This window comes from Penicillium digitatum, chromosome 2 (assembly GCF_016767815.1).
Source record: "Penicillium digitatum chromosome 2, complete sequence".
Taxonomy (NCBI): Eukaryota; Fungi; Ascomycota; class Eurotiomycetes; order Eurotiales; family Aspergillaceae; genus Penicillium; species Penicillium digitatum.
The window spans coordinates 1,877,651-1,891,799 of NC_089385.1; the positions used below are offsets into that span (position 1 = coordinate 1,877,651).

The 14,149-nt window shown below is 47.1% G+C and overlaps 8 protein-coding genes across 8 annotated transcripts; 2 read left to right on the forward strand and 6 right to left on the reverse strand.

Moving 5' to 3' along the window:
- Window positions 1–86: 86 nt before the first annotated feature.
- Pdw03_6742 (Short-chain dehydrogenase/reductase SDR) lies at window positions 87–1,207 on the reverse strand (the record flags this gene model as incomplete). The annotated part of the gene is made up of 4 exons (XM_014681220.2): window positions 87–108; window positions 176–194; window positions 248–498; window positions 552–1,207. The coding sequence occupies 4 exons, from the start codon at window positions 1,205–1,207 to the stop codon at window positions 87–89; spliced, it is 948 nt and encodes a 315-aa protein (XP_014536706.2).
- A 1,989-nt stretch (window positions 1,208–3,196) lies between these two features.
- Pdw03_6743 (Tubby C-terminal-like domain) lies at window positions 3,197–3,950 on the reverse strand (the record flags this gene model as incomplete). The annotated part of the gene is made up of 2 exons (XM_014681219.1): window positions 3,197–3,247; window positions 3,303–3,950. The coding sequence occupies 2 exons, from the start codon at window positions 3,948–3,950 to the stop codon at window positions 3,197–3,199; spliced, it is 699 nt and encodes a 232-aa protein (XP_014536705.1).
- A 1,083-nt stretch (window positions 3,951–5,033) lies between these two features.
- On the reverse strand, window positions 5,034–5,704 carry Pdw03_6744 (HAT dimerization; the record flags this gene model as incomplete). The annotated part of the gene is made up of 3 exons (XM_066101436.1): window positions 5,034–5,321; window positions 5,577–5,587; window positions 5,638–5,704. The coding sequence occupies 3 exons, from the start codon at window positions 5,702–5,704 to the stop codon at window positions 5,034–5,036; spliced, it is 366 nt and encodes a 121-aa protein (XP_065956519.1).
- Window positions 5,705–6,758: 1,054 nt separating this feature from the next.
- Window positions 6,759–7,452, reverse strand: Pdw03_6745 (Zinc finger, BED-type predicted; the record flags this gene model as incomplete). The annotated part of the gene is made up of 3 exons (XM_066101437.1): window positions 6,759–6,790; window positions 6,856–7,081; window positions 7,135–7,452. 3 exons carry the CDS (start codon window positions 7,450–7,452, stop codon window positions 6,759–6,761), a joined length of 576 nt encoding a protein of 191 aa, XP_065956520.1.
- A 1,764-nt stretch (window positions 7,453–9,216) lies between these two features.
- On the forward strand, window positions 9,217–9,803 carry Pdw03_6746 (Glyoxalase/bleomycin resistance protein/dioxygenase; the record flags this gene model as incomplete). The annotated part of the gene is made up of 4 exons (XM_014681218.2): window positions 9,217–9,359; window positions 9,417–9,579; window positions 9,639–9,730; window positions 9,785–9,803. 4 exons carry the CDS (start codon window positions 9,217–9,219, stop codon window positions 9,801–9,803), a joined length of 417 nt encoding a protein of 138 aa, XP_014536704.2.
- Window positions 9,804–10,120: 317 nt separating this feature from the next.
- Window positions 10,121–11,216, reverse strand: Pdw03_6747 (Short-chain dehydrogenase/reductase SDR; the record flags this gene model as incomplete). The annotated part of the gene is made up of 3 exons (XM_014681217.2): window positions 10,121–10,697; window positions 10,760–11,045; window positions 11,192–11,216. The coding sequence occupies 3 exons, from the start codon at window positions 11,214–11,216 to the stop codon at window positions 10,121–10,123; spliced, it is 888 nt and encodes a 295-aa protein (XP_014536703.2).
- Window positions 11,217–11,537: 321 nt separating this feature from the next.
- On the reverse strand, window positions 11,538–12,022 carry Pdw03_6748 (Major facilitator superfamily domain, general substrate transporter; the record flags this gene model as incomplete). Its single annotated transcript, XM_066101438.1, has 3 exons — window positions 11,538–11,662; window positions 11,714–11,756; window positions 11,819–12,022. 3 exons carry the CDS (start codon window positions 12,020–12,022, stop codon window positions 11,538–11,540), a joined length of 372 nt encoding a protein of 123 aa, XP_065956521.1.
- An 853-nt stretch (window positions 12,023–12,875) lies between these two features.
- Window positions 12,876–13,807, forward strand: Pdw03_6749 (Nitroreductase-like; the record flags this gene model as incomplete). Its single annotated transcript, XM_014681216.2, has 3 exons — window positions 12,876–13,331; window positions 13,433–13,547; window positions 13,602–13,807. 3 exons carry the CDS (start codon window positions 12,876–12,878, stop codon window positions 13,805–13,807), a joined length of 777 nt encoding a protein of 258 aa, XP_014536702.2.
- Window positions 13,808–14,149: the final 342 nt, after the last annotated feature.

Consider the following 14,149-nt stretch of genomic DNA (forward strand, 5'->3'; position numbering starts at 1 on the left):
AGCAGAGATTCGAATTCATACAGTGCGGAGCTAACAGAGAACCTGGGATTCTCGGAAATAAATCCACTGAACTAGATTTGACTCTCTCACGGTTCAACGACATCAGATCTGCCATTATAGGTTATGGTTCATTCTCTTCCCGATCCTTTCCAGTGGACACAACTTAGAAGCTTACTTCCGATGGTGCTTCAATGCTATCAAATTTAAATACCACGCGAGCCAGTTTTTCCATCAGCTTCCCGTTTACTCCGCACTTGCAGGAGAACTTTCGACAAGTATGAGCGCACTGCCTCTTGTAGCCACAGGGGCGAGGCCCTGAGCGACCCAATCACCGACGAATGGGTAGGCACACTGGTTTGCCCACTTTTCCAAGTAACAATGTGTTCCACCACTGCCTGGGAGACGTCCTTTACATTCAGGAGTGGTTGCCGGAAATCAGCTTCATATGTGGTGAAGCCTTTGATCATGGGAGTCTGGACCCACAAAGGGTGAATGATGCTTAGGGGATATCAGTATCATTTCCATTGGAAGAAACGCGTCCCCAAACTTACCTCGTCCGCACATTTGGAGCCTTGTGCCAATACTTTAACTCTTGCCGGAGACCTTCCTGGAAAGACATGGCGCCCGCTTTCGAAGCAGCATAGCTCACCATCTCGCCGAGAGTCAGAAAGCTCGCAACGCTCGCAACTGTTATGACATGGCCCCGGTTCATGCGGATCATAAACGGAAGGAATTCTTTCATGAGGAGGAAATGAGAGATGAGGTTGACATCGAAGGTCTGACGCAGTTTCTCCTCTGGCATTTCGAGAATGGTACCATGGTGGAAAACACCCGCGTTGTTGATGATCACGGTTGGCTCTCCATGTGACTTGCGAATAGCAGCGCCCGTTTTGGAAAGAGATTGGGCCGATGTGATATCTGTATGGTAGAATGTCACGTTTTCGGGAAGCTCCAAGGTAGGCGGGTTGATATCAAGGATCACCACGCGTACTTGCTTGCGAGAAAGGTCTTCCATTATTTGTCTGCCGATGCCACCACTCCCGCCGGTCAGCAGGACTAGCTCATTTTCTGGGATCCATGGCTCGCTGGCCTGGAAGTGGTTGACAACTCGCTCGGAAAGATTGGAGTTGAGGTAGTAAATGATACACGAGACGATCCCAATGCTCAGCAAAGACGTGGTGATGATAGCACTCAAGAAGTCAAACATGGTGTCAACGAAGAGTTCTGCGAGTACACAAGGTCTGAGCAGTCTTCACTCCAGAATGGTCTCAGAAAGAGAAAGAAACGTCACGGGCAAGTTCCTCCTCTCCCCTCTTACAATGGAGTTGCCCAGTGGGGTCACAACAGGCTAGTGCTGACTCGCATTGAAAGTGGCCAATGTGATGATCGTATCACTTCTTCGTTGCTGTTTGGATTTGACCGTCAAATCCATTTCGTTGTAGATTTTATCCTCCACAAGAGAAACTCTACAGAATAATCCCATTGTGATAGCCCGATATTAGATACGAGCAAGAAGAACATCTGACGTGTGTCGTCCAAGTAGAATCATTCTAAATGACCCGAGCGTGATCGGTTGTCATTGACACAAAGTGTCTCCAATCCGGATGGTGGAGGGGGGCGGTGGTACGGCAACAGGTTCGTGCGCCAGACCTAATTTTCCCATTAAATGTTGACGTAGCTCACCGCTGGCTATTTCAATCGTTCCTTGTTTTGAGATTCAAATGTGACGCTACTTTTACCAGCGACTAAATTTGAACTGTTGAATTGTCAAAAGGCGACAAACCCTATCTGCAGAAGACGTTTAACCCATGAGCAGTGGAAGAGATCTTATCGGGCCGTTTCAGCGGGTGACAACAGGTCAAAGGTCGACGGTCGAAAATTGATCAGCAGACATCGAACTTCAAGATCAAAATGAGGGTGTGATGTGTTCAGGTTTCTAACATCCTTACATCCGAAAGTATGCTGCCGGCAAAATGAGGTGCTGGAATCGGGAGACTGCCCGAGAGGGAAGGTAGGGGGGTAGGGGCGTCCCGGTCAGAATCAGCGTTGATACTTGCGGAGAGCGTTGCGTTGTCTTCGTACGAAGTACGGAGTACGGAGTACTCGGTACAGTCTTTTGTCCCCACCCCGAGTGTGGCTGGCTGGGCTCAGGGCTTTTCAGCCGACCGACTCCAGCCAGAAAAGTACCACTTGGCTGAAAAACACGAGATCGTTGTCGACTTCATCGAGGCATAGGCTGATTGTCATGTTCGGAGCCAAACAGGGGCCAACGCAGTGATAGTGAAGGCCTGATGCTCCATGGAGCCAAAGTGGGAAAATATCCAAGGATGCAAGCTTAAAAAAGAAAACGGAACACTAGCATCTACTCAAACTTGATAAAAGAAGCAAGGCCCCCTGAAGACCTTGCGAGTCCGCAGAGCTAAAATCTCTTGTTTTGATGACCTCGTCGTGAGTCTGCTATACTCAGGGCTGATGTAAGATGCCCAAATTTAACTTGCAATGGTTTTCGTATTCCGAGGGCTACGCAGCCGAACTTGAGGTTCTCCAGTTGTCTCGCATCTAACTGGTTTAAAACATGGGGATTTGATGGCTGATGGAGAGTCACTGGAGTCGTCTGGGCATCAACTCCGGAAATCACTAGATCTCACCGGTGAGATGTTGGTCGACATGCACAACTCGATGAAGAGAGTATGAAAAAGAGCAGACGGTTTAGATGAAGATGATCGATCTACTCGTGCTATAAGACCCTGTACAGGCTTCAGGGGGATAATGGGAATTCTGAAAAATTGGCAAACAGGCTAGCAAAGCCTTGCTGCCTGTACCCATGAATGCAGCAGATTATTTGCGAGGACTTTCTTGGTCGTAGAGGATTAATACACTATAGCGATAGGGTCTTGGTAGAAGATGAAGAATCAAGACGCACAAGTTGTGTGGTTGTGAGAAGGTTGGGGGGGGGGAGAGAGTATAATAGCAGGAAGATTTCATGAGGGAGGAGGCATGGAGAGGGATTCCCTCGTTTGAAGTTTGTGGTAAATATGGCTTTCTTTGCACAACAAAGCCATGGAATGTACCAGGATCTGTGAATTGAAGTTGATAGAGAGGATCGCTAAGCCCGATACAAGAACCGGAAACACCTTGGTATTTGCTGGATTTGCTGGATTTTGACCCTGAGAAACGTGAAGATCAAGGAGCTCGATTAACTCGAACCAAAAACCCAGTCAGATACAATAACAGCAATAGTCGCAACCTATCCCAAGGTCAGTCAATCTAGGCACACAAACCCTCCAGACTCGAATACGCACCAAGGAAATGTCCACTCCCGGCATTACAATGACATCCATGGCGGGGCGATACCCCTGCCTAGAGCCTCTCATCAAAGCCAATTTCTCATTATGGTGAATACTCTCCCGGACTTCAGCAACCTTCCGATCCCCATCGACAACATCAAAAAGCGCCAGCGCATTTCCATGCCGTTCAATATGCAAAGTAAGCATCTTCTCATCCCTGCGCTTCCCCCCCAAAGCAGCCGCATTCTCAAACGAAAGATTAAAATTCCCAAACGAAGCATTCCCCAGCGTCCAACGCGGAGCGCCAGTAGCAATCGTTGCAGTATCACATCCGGGCAAGCTAACCGACCAACCATTCGTCCACGACCATTTCCGATGTAGTTCAAAGAGCGGTAGACCCGTGTCATCACGGAACTCTCGACATGACCGATCGGTGTATTTGCGACCGGTCACCGTAAACTGTGGTGTTCCATCCTCTTCGGTAATCTTATATGCGACGGCGGAGTGGGGGCTGCCGAATGGTCTGAGCACGAGGATTGTCTTTGCGCGTGCTATGTACTGGTTTCGGAAGGCGATCTCGCGGTCTGGTGATCGGAGGGTTTTGCGTGGCTTGCAGGAATATGAGTGTGATAGTCTGGCGTTGGAGTAGGAAGCGTAGGGCATGGCTATTTGTAAGACCGTTGTTGGCACAGCCGTGGTTATTCACCAAGACGTGCTGGGATAATGCGGGGTGCCTCTTTATACCTCCAGGATTGGGTTACATGGGTGTATCTTGCGCAACTTTTTCCCTGTTGCGGCATTTATCTCGTCCAATGCTCGATGATCTCACTGCTTGCTCGGCCACATCATGCCAAGGAATGTAGATGAAGCTATCCCCCTCGGAGCTGCGGTGGAGTAACTAGAATGATGACTGGTGGCTGCATCCTGAATCGATAGGAGTATGTTTTAGGTGACTACACACTAGAGGGGCCTGATATCTCACGTTTGTACGATGCCTTAGGCTTCGGCCAAGAACTCAGGTGTGCCTTGTGTTTTTCATTACCTTACTACCTTCTTACCACTACTTCTCTCTTTTCAGTACCATGCTACTTTTCTTACTCACATAACCACTGTATTACCACCGGTGTTAGAATGAAGTAGTCTGTCTATGTGAGTATTGCCCTATAAAAGTGAGATCAAAAGGGCTTAGAAGGGTTGGGAAATAGCTAGATTTGAGATCAAAATGATATCCATTTGCCTACAGGCTACATACTAATAAATCGAAGTAGGATCTCGAACCAGACGAACCAAATGACCCTAATGCGATCAGACTATTTATCTAGAGGTATATCTAGTAGTGATTCCGCTCGCGAAGGAGATTATCGTCGGTTTCATTGAAGAGTTTGATATCTACCTCTAGAGGCTCATCTAGTTCAGGAATAGGCTTATTGGCTTAAAGCTCTCTACTAGTCTTCCGCACGACCCAGTAAAACCCAGACCCAACCCAGACCCAACCCAGTCTGGGTTGGGTTTTGGGTCGAACCCTTCGACCCAGTAATGGGTCTGGGTCGGAGGGTTCGACCCAGTACTGGGTCTGGGGCCCCAAACTGGGTTACAAACTAAACAAACATGCTAAGGATTCTAAATGTATAACTTATGCATTTATTCGCGGTAATTTTGAGTATTTGCTTTACTTGATTATATCTAATTTTATTTGTAAAAAGGGTAAAAGAGATGCGTATAATTGAGGATTCTTTGTCAAGCAAGCTAATGGTATTCAAATAAATCATCTTCCCTGCTTTTACGTTTTCTCCCTGATGCTCGTGTCTGTGTACAGGTTGGTGGTAATGATGGCGAGCAAGGACGACCATATTCACTTGTAGGTAAGGGCCTCTCCTCCGGTATATCCTCTGGTCTATCCTCAATTACAACCTCAATTGCATCCCCTGGTTTATCTTCCAGTTCATCCTCCTGCTCCTCTGTATCACTAATTGGATCAACCTCAATCTCACTGAGCTTCTCTTCCCTCTCCTCTTTTGCCGCCTCAAGCTCATCCTGGGAGAAAAATTTCTCAAGAAGTGTTGCTTCCTGCTCCTCCATATCAAATTTCGTTGTACAAAGAAACATCATTAATGCCTCGACAGTCTCACTCTTCATTCTACCACGACGATAGTGACAAATATCTCGAGCGGTATTAAAGAGGCGTTCAACTCCTGCGCCAGTTGCTGGAAATGAGAGTGTATCTCGCGCAAGGGCAGCAATGGCCGGAAAGCGAGCCTGGTGCTCTTTCCAGAAAGTAAGCGGCCTAACAGAAACAGTATCTATATATATAGTAGTATTATTATCACACATACTCTTTGTATTTACTTACCGCTGTCAAGATATTGACTGATTTCATCAGTAATGGCTCGTGGTTGTATATCCCTTCCATCAAGCATCTCCTCTAGCCTTGAGCTTGGATGGGCTATCGTTAGAGAGCTTTGTAGATCACGACTGCTTATTCTAACTTGTGCTTGATATGGAACAAGGGCTTGTTCAAAAGCAAGTCGATAGGTATCTCGCCATTTCTGATCCCAATCACTGGAGAGGAAGAATTTGAATTTGTTCACCGGTGCAAGCATTGTACTGATTGCATAGATATTCCCTCGAAGATCATCAGCTTGGGAGTAATACTCATCAAGCTTAGACCGACCAGCTTCAAGGGCCTCTAGCATCTGTTTTTTCCATGGGACACGCTTTCGGCGTAGCTGTGCCTGTGATCGCTCAAGATGATCAAACAGTTTGTTGTAGATCTTAAACACATAGTGGGCAGTGACATCTCGAGTCTTTGATAGCTGTGTTGTATAATCAAAGAAGGGCTCGGTGATACAAAGAAGATAGTCGATCTGACGCCACTCTTGCTCGCTGAGTAGCATCTCCTCACAATCATACTCTGTACAGAATAAAGAGAAGATAGCACGTAGCCTCTTTGCCCGGCGAAGCATGAGGAACGTAGAATTCCATCGTGTCTTTACATCTTGGATTGGAACGATCTTGATATTAGTTGTCTGAAGATTGTAAAAGGTCTCTCTGCGCTGGGGACTTGCATTGACGTAAATCGCAAGATAACGGACTTTGTTCAGTGTGGAGGAGATCTGACTTTGCTTCGCATTTTCTTGGGCTAGCCTTGACTGCTTCTCTGTCCACCTTGTCTCGGCTGATTCATTTAATGGAACTGCCTTGATCCGAGCAAGAAGCTGATTGAGGCTGAGCTGGATAACGTGGGCAAGACATGGTATTCGGGTGATAATAGTACCATCTGACAAAGCCTGTTGGAGAGCAGTAGCTAATGTCTTGTTGTTTGATGCATTATCTGTTGTCAACCCGAATACTTTATCTTCAATGTTGTGCTCCACTAGGGTTTCTATAAGAACACTACTCAGGTAAGAGCCGGTATGTGTACCATGAAGCGGCTTAAACCCAAGTAGTACCTCACGATATACCCAATCACTGTCAATGAAATAGCCAGTAATAGCCATAAATGCCTGCGAGAATGGAGATGTCCAGCAGTCAAGCGCAATGGATATCTTTGAGCCAGAAGGCAGCGTACGAAGGATACGCTGCTGCCGGTCTTTGACTAGACTGCCCAATCGGCGACGGATGGTATCGGCAGATGGGATCACTGGAGGGGATGGGGCGGAACGAGCTTTATTGATGATGCGTTTGAATGATGGATGCTCGATCAGATGGAATGGGAGCCGGTTGAGAGTAAGAAATTGGAGGAGATCCTCCTCCCAATCTTCTTGTAAGAAGGGTATGCTTGCTGAAACTTCTCCCTAGAATAATAATAAATTAGTATAGTTACTTGATTTTATGATAGAAAATATACCTCTCGTTGTAGGAAGTTTGTAATCTCCGCTTTCTTCCCCTTTTCCGACCGTAAACAACCAGCCGTTTTCCGATGTTTCTGGATGGTTGATGTGCCATGATACTGCGCTTTGCCTGTGCTGTTCGGGCTTAGTGTATAAGGATGCTCTAGGATCTTCCCACAGCGCTTGCACATAACCATTGGTGCGCCATCAATACCCTGAGCTACCTGATGGTAGCTATTCCAGATCTCTGTATGGCGGTTCGAATCCCATTTAAGCTTGCTTTTCCTCCCGTAGTCAGTCTCTAACCACCAGTCCACAAAATCGTTATGTGACATTGTATCGTATAGAATAAACCCTTTCCTACGGTCGGGTCCAACGCGTTTCAATAAAGGGGGGATTGGGAGGGGATCATCTGGTCTTCGGAAGTTTGAGTCGATTGTGTGTTGACTTGCGGATGGTGTGACTTGTCCAGTTGAAATATATGAGAGATCGTCAAGATCACCACCATAGAGCGACGATGCAAAGTCGGAAAGTTGGCTTTGAGACATAACATGAGAATGACATATAATATATACAAATGGATGTAAGGGGAGAAATTCTTTAACGTACAAAGGTAGAAATGCACTAAAGTTGTAGAAGTGTCTAGGAATATTGATATATCAAATATAGTAAATCATCCTACTCTTGTTGATTGGTCTATTATACTAAAATTATATGGGTCTAAAGAAATACCCCTGAGATAACCCAGTCAAGACCCAGTCAAGACCCAGTCATAACCCATTTAACCCAGTAAGAACCCAGTAAGAACCCATTTAACCCAGTAAGAACCCAGTAAACCCAGTAAAACCCCAGTCAAACCCCAATTCCCACCCCAGTTCCATTAATCCTTCTCAAAATATTTCTTCCTACCCTCCCTTCAAGTCGCATATACCAAGTAGATTAAGAGGTAGTAAGTAGTTTTGAATATAAAAGTTTACTAGATATCTATCCATAGTTATATAAGCTCTAGAATTAAACAGAAGAAGAGAAATAAATGAATTCAAAAATTATTTTACTCTGTAGATGAAAATATATATTATGTTGATGTGTGTTGAATATATATATCTGCAACTTGGGGTATACTTTGTATTTTAAATGGAATGCAATCCTACGCCTGAGAAAACCAGCAGCCAACACATACCACCTTTCCATATGAAATAAAGCATTTGAAGAAGTAATTAATCTTGAACCAGATATATTACTTTGGAGAACGAGGTTATTTCTTAAAATTTCCTTTGCCTTGTTGGTAGAGAGTGTAGCATTTCGATGTAGAAACCATAACAGGGGAAAATGACAGTATGTTATTTAAATATTTATGCCATAATTTATGCAGAAACTGGGTCGAACTGGGGCTATACTGGGTTTTCTGGGGCCCCAGTCACTGGGTCTGGGTTGGGTTCTGGGTCGAGACCTTCGACCCAAACTGGGTCGTGCGGAAGTCTACTCTCTACCCATATGATGGCGGTATTTCCACCAGGAAGTAATTCGAATTGAATCTGTAGATAGATATATGTTGAACGAAATACAGCGTACTTTTCCACTAGACCATAACAAAAACCACGGTTCCTGTTTATGGCCTAGGAGGGCCGTATTTGAGGTTTTGACAAAAAATATCTAAAGTGAGAGTTGTTAACTAGTAATTTAATAGGATACAACTAGTAAGTATATAGGAATGTTAATAGTACCCCTTGGAATTCACTTCCATAGATGCCAGATATTTCAAAAGGAAACCGCATTCTCGTATGGCAATTGGGGGTTACCCACGTGAGCATTGACCATGGGACTAAAAGCGAGATGCCCGGCGGGCCTCCCTGGGATGAGTTCTGCATTTTTATTGATAGCATGAACTCAGCCACCTCACATACCCCTTTGGAGACTTCCAAATCCCAAGATTAAAGAAATCCACCCCGTACTATTCAAACGTGTAGACAAAGACCTTGGTTGTATTGGAGTAGCCCCTAGCCCATATCTGATGAGTCATGCTTCACGGCCCCCCCCCCGGAGGCACATCCGTTAGCTTACCATGTTTGGATATCATCACATCTACAGGTTACCCAAAGATGGCTGGGAAATTCGCCGTCAAATCTCTGGACCACCTGGTCTTAACAGTCCGCAACATTCCCAAAACGGTGGCATTCTATACAACCTACCTCGGCATGCGGCACGAGATTTTCACCTCACCCACGAACCAATCCATGCAGAGGTAATTCCTCTTTTTGAACAATCCAAGTGAAGAGCTAAAAGTCGTTGACGATAATAGACATGCCCTCATATTCGGGTCTCAGAAAATCAACCTCCACCAGTCGGGCAAGGAATTTGAACCCAAGGCCCAGGATGTTATGCCAGGAAGTGCCGATCTGTGCTTCTTGACAGACGAGAATGTGGAAAAGGTGTTAGAAGTATTCCAGGATGCCAGAGTTGAAGTATGAACACTCCACTGTTTTTTCTCCCACAGGGTGCAGATAGAGACTGATCTCTACAGATTCTGGAAGGCGCCAAGGTTGTAGAAAGAACCGGGGCCGTTGGGAAGATTCGCAGTGTATACGTGAGAGATCCTGATGGAAATCTCATTGAGTGAGTTTTGACCCTTTTCCAACGGAGTGCCCAATTGCCTAATACCAACTGCAGAGTGTCGAACTATGTCTGATGATCCCATTTGGGACACATAGTCACAGACTTTTTTTGTGATCCTCTACTTTTCTATGCTCCTCCTATCAGCCAAAAAGGACAGATTCCGGTCATGGCAATTTTGTATAACCCCAAGAACAGTACAGATAGTCGTAGAATTTTCTAACCCAAAACCGTTGAATCAATACAGGCTGAGGGGTGACTAAACAGCTAATAATTTATGTTGTATAGGCTTGATGAAGGACTTTGACAATCTAGATTGGAGTTGAGCAATCGTTTTGGATGGTCTAATTTCGTTTCGGTTTTCGGAACAGCACATGGACCTCTCTGCCTGCTCTAGGCTTTTACATCATCAAAAGGCGTGGCAGCAACGATCTCCTCCCAACTATCAAGAATATCCTGTTCATGGGCAATTATCCCCTTGACAACAGCCAAGGAATTCCGCCCTAGTGCCAATCTTCCCGGGAGACTACGTCCCTCGCAGCGACCAGTCTTGGTGAAAGCCTCGAAGAGAACTTGAGCGCCCGTCGCGGGGTCCCTGGGTTGGTGGAGACTATTAGCAGCGATGGCATCACGGGTGGCCTGGGTTCCAACGTCTAACTCGGGAATGCAGTTCTTGGCAGTGACCTTGTGGCCTCTAGTGAGGAAGTTGGTACGGAAGTAACCCGGCTCCACATAGGTGACGTCAATATGGAAAGGAGCTAGTTCATTGCGGAGGGTTTCCGTGTAGATCACGATGGCGGCCTCGGTAGCACAATACATGCCCGCTGCCGGGGAGCCTTGCCAGCCACTGATCGATCCAAAGTTAACGACGACGCCGGATTTGCGGGCACGCATTGAAGGGAGAGCTGCTCTAAGGATGCGTATCTGTGAGAAGAAGTTCACGTCGAATTGATCGATGCTTTCTTGGTGGCTAGATGGATTAGAGCTTGCATCAGACCTTGGATTTTGCTGTCAAGATTGGACCGTATTTACCTGCACTCTTCTACACCTCCTTCCCAAATCCACCCTGCATTGTTGACGAGGATGTCAATCGGTCCAACGGTAGATATAACGTCGTCAATAACGGCTTTGACTTCGGCATCGCTGGCTTGCACATTAAGCTTCTTCGCAATAACACCCATCGAAACCAGATCGGATAGCTTTGAGGTGTCGCGCGAGGTGGCAATGACAACATCTTTGTTCTCAGCGGCCGTAATGGCCAATTGGCGTCCGAGGCTGGAGGAACAGCCGGTGATGAACCAGGTGCGGGGCATGATAGCTTGTGGATTTGACTGATCAGAAAGAACGAAGATGTGGGAATCGATTTAGAAAGATGGGCCGGGAACAAGACTTGTCATAAGTTGCGGTACGCGGGGAAAAGGGCGGGGTGAGAGGACGTCTCTGCATAACTGCTCTCCCACTTACCAGGACATTGCTTCTCATTCTGCATCTTGCTAGCGCGAATCTCTTCGGCTTCGCTACGGGCACCCGGGTCCCCCCCTAGAGACCCTCCCAATCGCCATCTTCGACAACGGCATTGATTTTGGGCATAACACCCGATATCGATCACACCTCCCAAGATCAGCCCTCATGAATGTTATGGAGCGAAGATCCAAAATGGGGTATCTTTGTTCTTCCGAGTTTGGATGGTCATCAGGATACCGCGGTAAGCGCCAAAGACCCTGCACACCATTGAAAGATATGCTGCATCGTACGACAAAGATGTAAACTTTACCTGCAGCCGAACAAATGGCAGCCCGGCAGAACATCGTCATACAGCCAGGATCAGGGGATTGATGGTGTTGAGCGGTCCGTACTTGAGACGTACCCTGAACGCCACCCGGCCAATGAGGGCATCAGCCTCTCGTGGGGACAGTCGAAGCGGGGTATTCGAAGCTGCAACAGAAGATTAGAAGGGAGACTCGTAGCGAATATGACAACACCCACCCACCACCTCAAATGTCCAACCGAATCCGATCGATGGCACGAGCTTTCACCAAGCCAGAAAGCAGCATGCCTCCAGTTCCACTTCGACCCAGATTACCAACAGACAAGCACCCTCATCTCAGAGAAGTAGATAGCGACGAGGCCCATCACAAGGCAGAACTGGAGGTCACTGCCAAGGCCTGGCAGACACCCGGAGCGGGGGAGTAGCCGCCGTTCGCGCGTTGAGAGCGAAGTGATGAACACCCGGACGAGGTGCAACGAGGTGCAGAAGGAATCCGACATCAATGATTGCGTGGAAGACACCGACATCTCGGGCCCGGCTGTGAGGATCCAATCCAAGAAATAGCTGATGCTGAGATGCCAAGCCTGAGTTCAAGTTAGAATGACTCAAAAGTGTTAGATTTTTTGCTCCCCCCCATCTCCGCCATGTCCACAGGAAGGGGTTTTGATGGGCGCACTGGTGCTCGACGTGATATTTCAACCCTTTTTTTTTTTTTCAACGTAGATGTAGAGTTCTTTTGTACATTCAGGCCACCCCGGAGCTCCATTTTTACCTACCAAGCACCGCCCGATCGACAGCCCCGTTCAGTACCTCAGCCGGCTCTCTGTGACCGTTTGTGTTAGTCGGTGCTTTTTGTTCTATTCTTGTGGGAATCTCTTCAGCACATCTTGAAATTGATGTCTGCACCAGCATTGCACATTAGATTTCGAGCCTGATTAGTCGTTTCAACTCAGGAGGCCCAAATCCATGATAATGAGATTAGAATCTCATCAGAGTACCTCGTAGCCCATTGTAGCCGTGGCTGGATGTCACTGATCCTCATCGACACACATCCGGCTATTACAGAAGGGGTTGAAGCTGCCTAGCTGGTCAGGTACGCGATGTACTTCCATTCGATCATTTCAAAATCTGGGGTTTTGGTTCTATTGCTCCCATAGGTCGCCTGGCAAAGTACTCCATTTATGAATTTATCACCATGCTGATACATGATCAGTAAATCCGTAATTCCGCTAGCCCACGATCGTCGGCCGAAATTGCCCTTGGCCTCTGCACATCGGCTACCGCATTAGCAATTGAGGGATAAGCACTAGCCCTACAATCTACCCTGGGGACATAGAGAGGTAGACCCAAGCCACCGAGAAATTACCCAAAACCTCCAAAATGACAATCCGCCTCATGCAATCCCCCCTGTACGCTATAACCCGCGTTGCACTATCCAGAACTAGTCCAACGCGTCTGGTATCTTCCCGCCAAATGACACCCCGGTCATTTTGCTCCTCAGCTGGTAATCGGGCCCCAACCCCAGCAGCAAACATGTCCAGCGCCATACTTGATCTAGCCAAGAACAGGCGCACGATCTACAAGCTCGGCAAGAAAAGCCCAGTCGCAGACTCCACAATTGAAGAGCTCGTCCATGCCGCCATTCTGAATATCCCCAGTGCTTTCAATACCCAGTCTACGCGGCTAGTCGTTCTCTTGCATGATCAGCACGATAGACTGTGGGATCTCGCTATCGAGGCCTTTGAGGAACTCGTGAAGGCGGGCAAGATCCCACAGGAGCTTTGGGCGAAGCAGACGTTGCCGAAGTTACTTGGTTTTAAGGGGGCGTATGGCACGGTATGAGCCTTTGCTTTTCCCATTCGAATCTGGTGTTTTTTTTTTTTTTTTTTTTGGAATCTTGAGGTACACCGTCTTGTCCATAGCTAATCACTGCCTAGATCCTCTTCTACGAAGACCCAGCGCACATCAAGCCGATGCAGGAGAAATTCGCTGCTTTCAAGGAGAACTTCGTGCCGTGGGCGGACCACTCTAATGCTATGCATCAGTACTTCCGTAGGTGTTATCTGCGTTTTGTTCCCTCTACATGTCAGATCTAATAGGGACTAGTCTGGGCCGGCCTTGAAGGGCTCGGTTTCGGTGCGAACTTGCAACACTATAGCCCGCTCATTGACGCGGGTGTTGCGACGCAGTGGGATTTGCCCAGTGACTGGCGGAATGTTGCTCAGTTAGTCTTTGGAAGTCCTGAGGGTGCTGCTGGGGAGAAGGTACAGAAGCCTGTTGAGGAGAGGGTTAAGATTTTTGGGAAATTGTAGGTTCGGTCCAGATCTAAAATACGAGAGGAACTGAAGTACACATTTCGTTTTAAATCGAATAGAGCAGCTCTCTTACAGAGAAAAGAAGCCATACGGACGTATCTCGAAGTTGTTCTGATGAACACCACGGTTCTTCTTTTCCCCAGTTGAGGATCCTCTAATCTATTCTCTGGTGTATTGAGTGACTCTGATACCTTTTCATCTCAGAAAGACGATCTCAAATAAGAGCCATCTTTAATTTCAGCTCTTCGATTGTGATCGCCTCTCTCTCGACGGGTTGGCCCCCGAGCATCTTGACATAGTCCCTCATTTCCTTCCTATCTGGTTTTGCCTCAATATTCG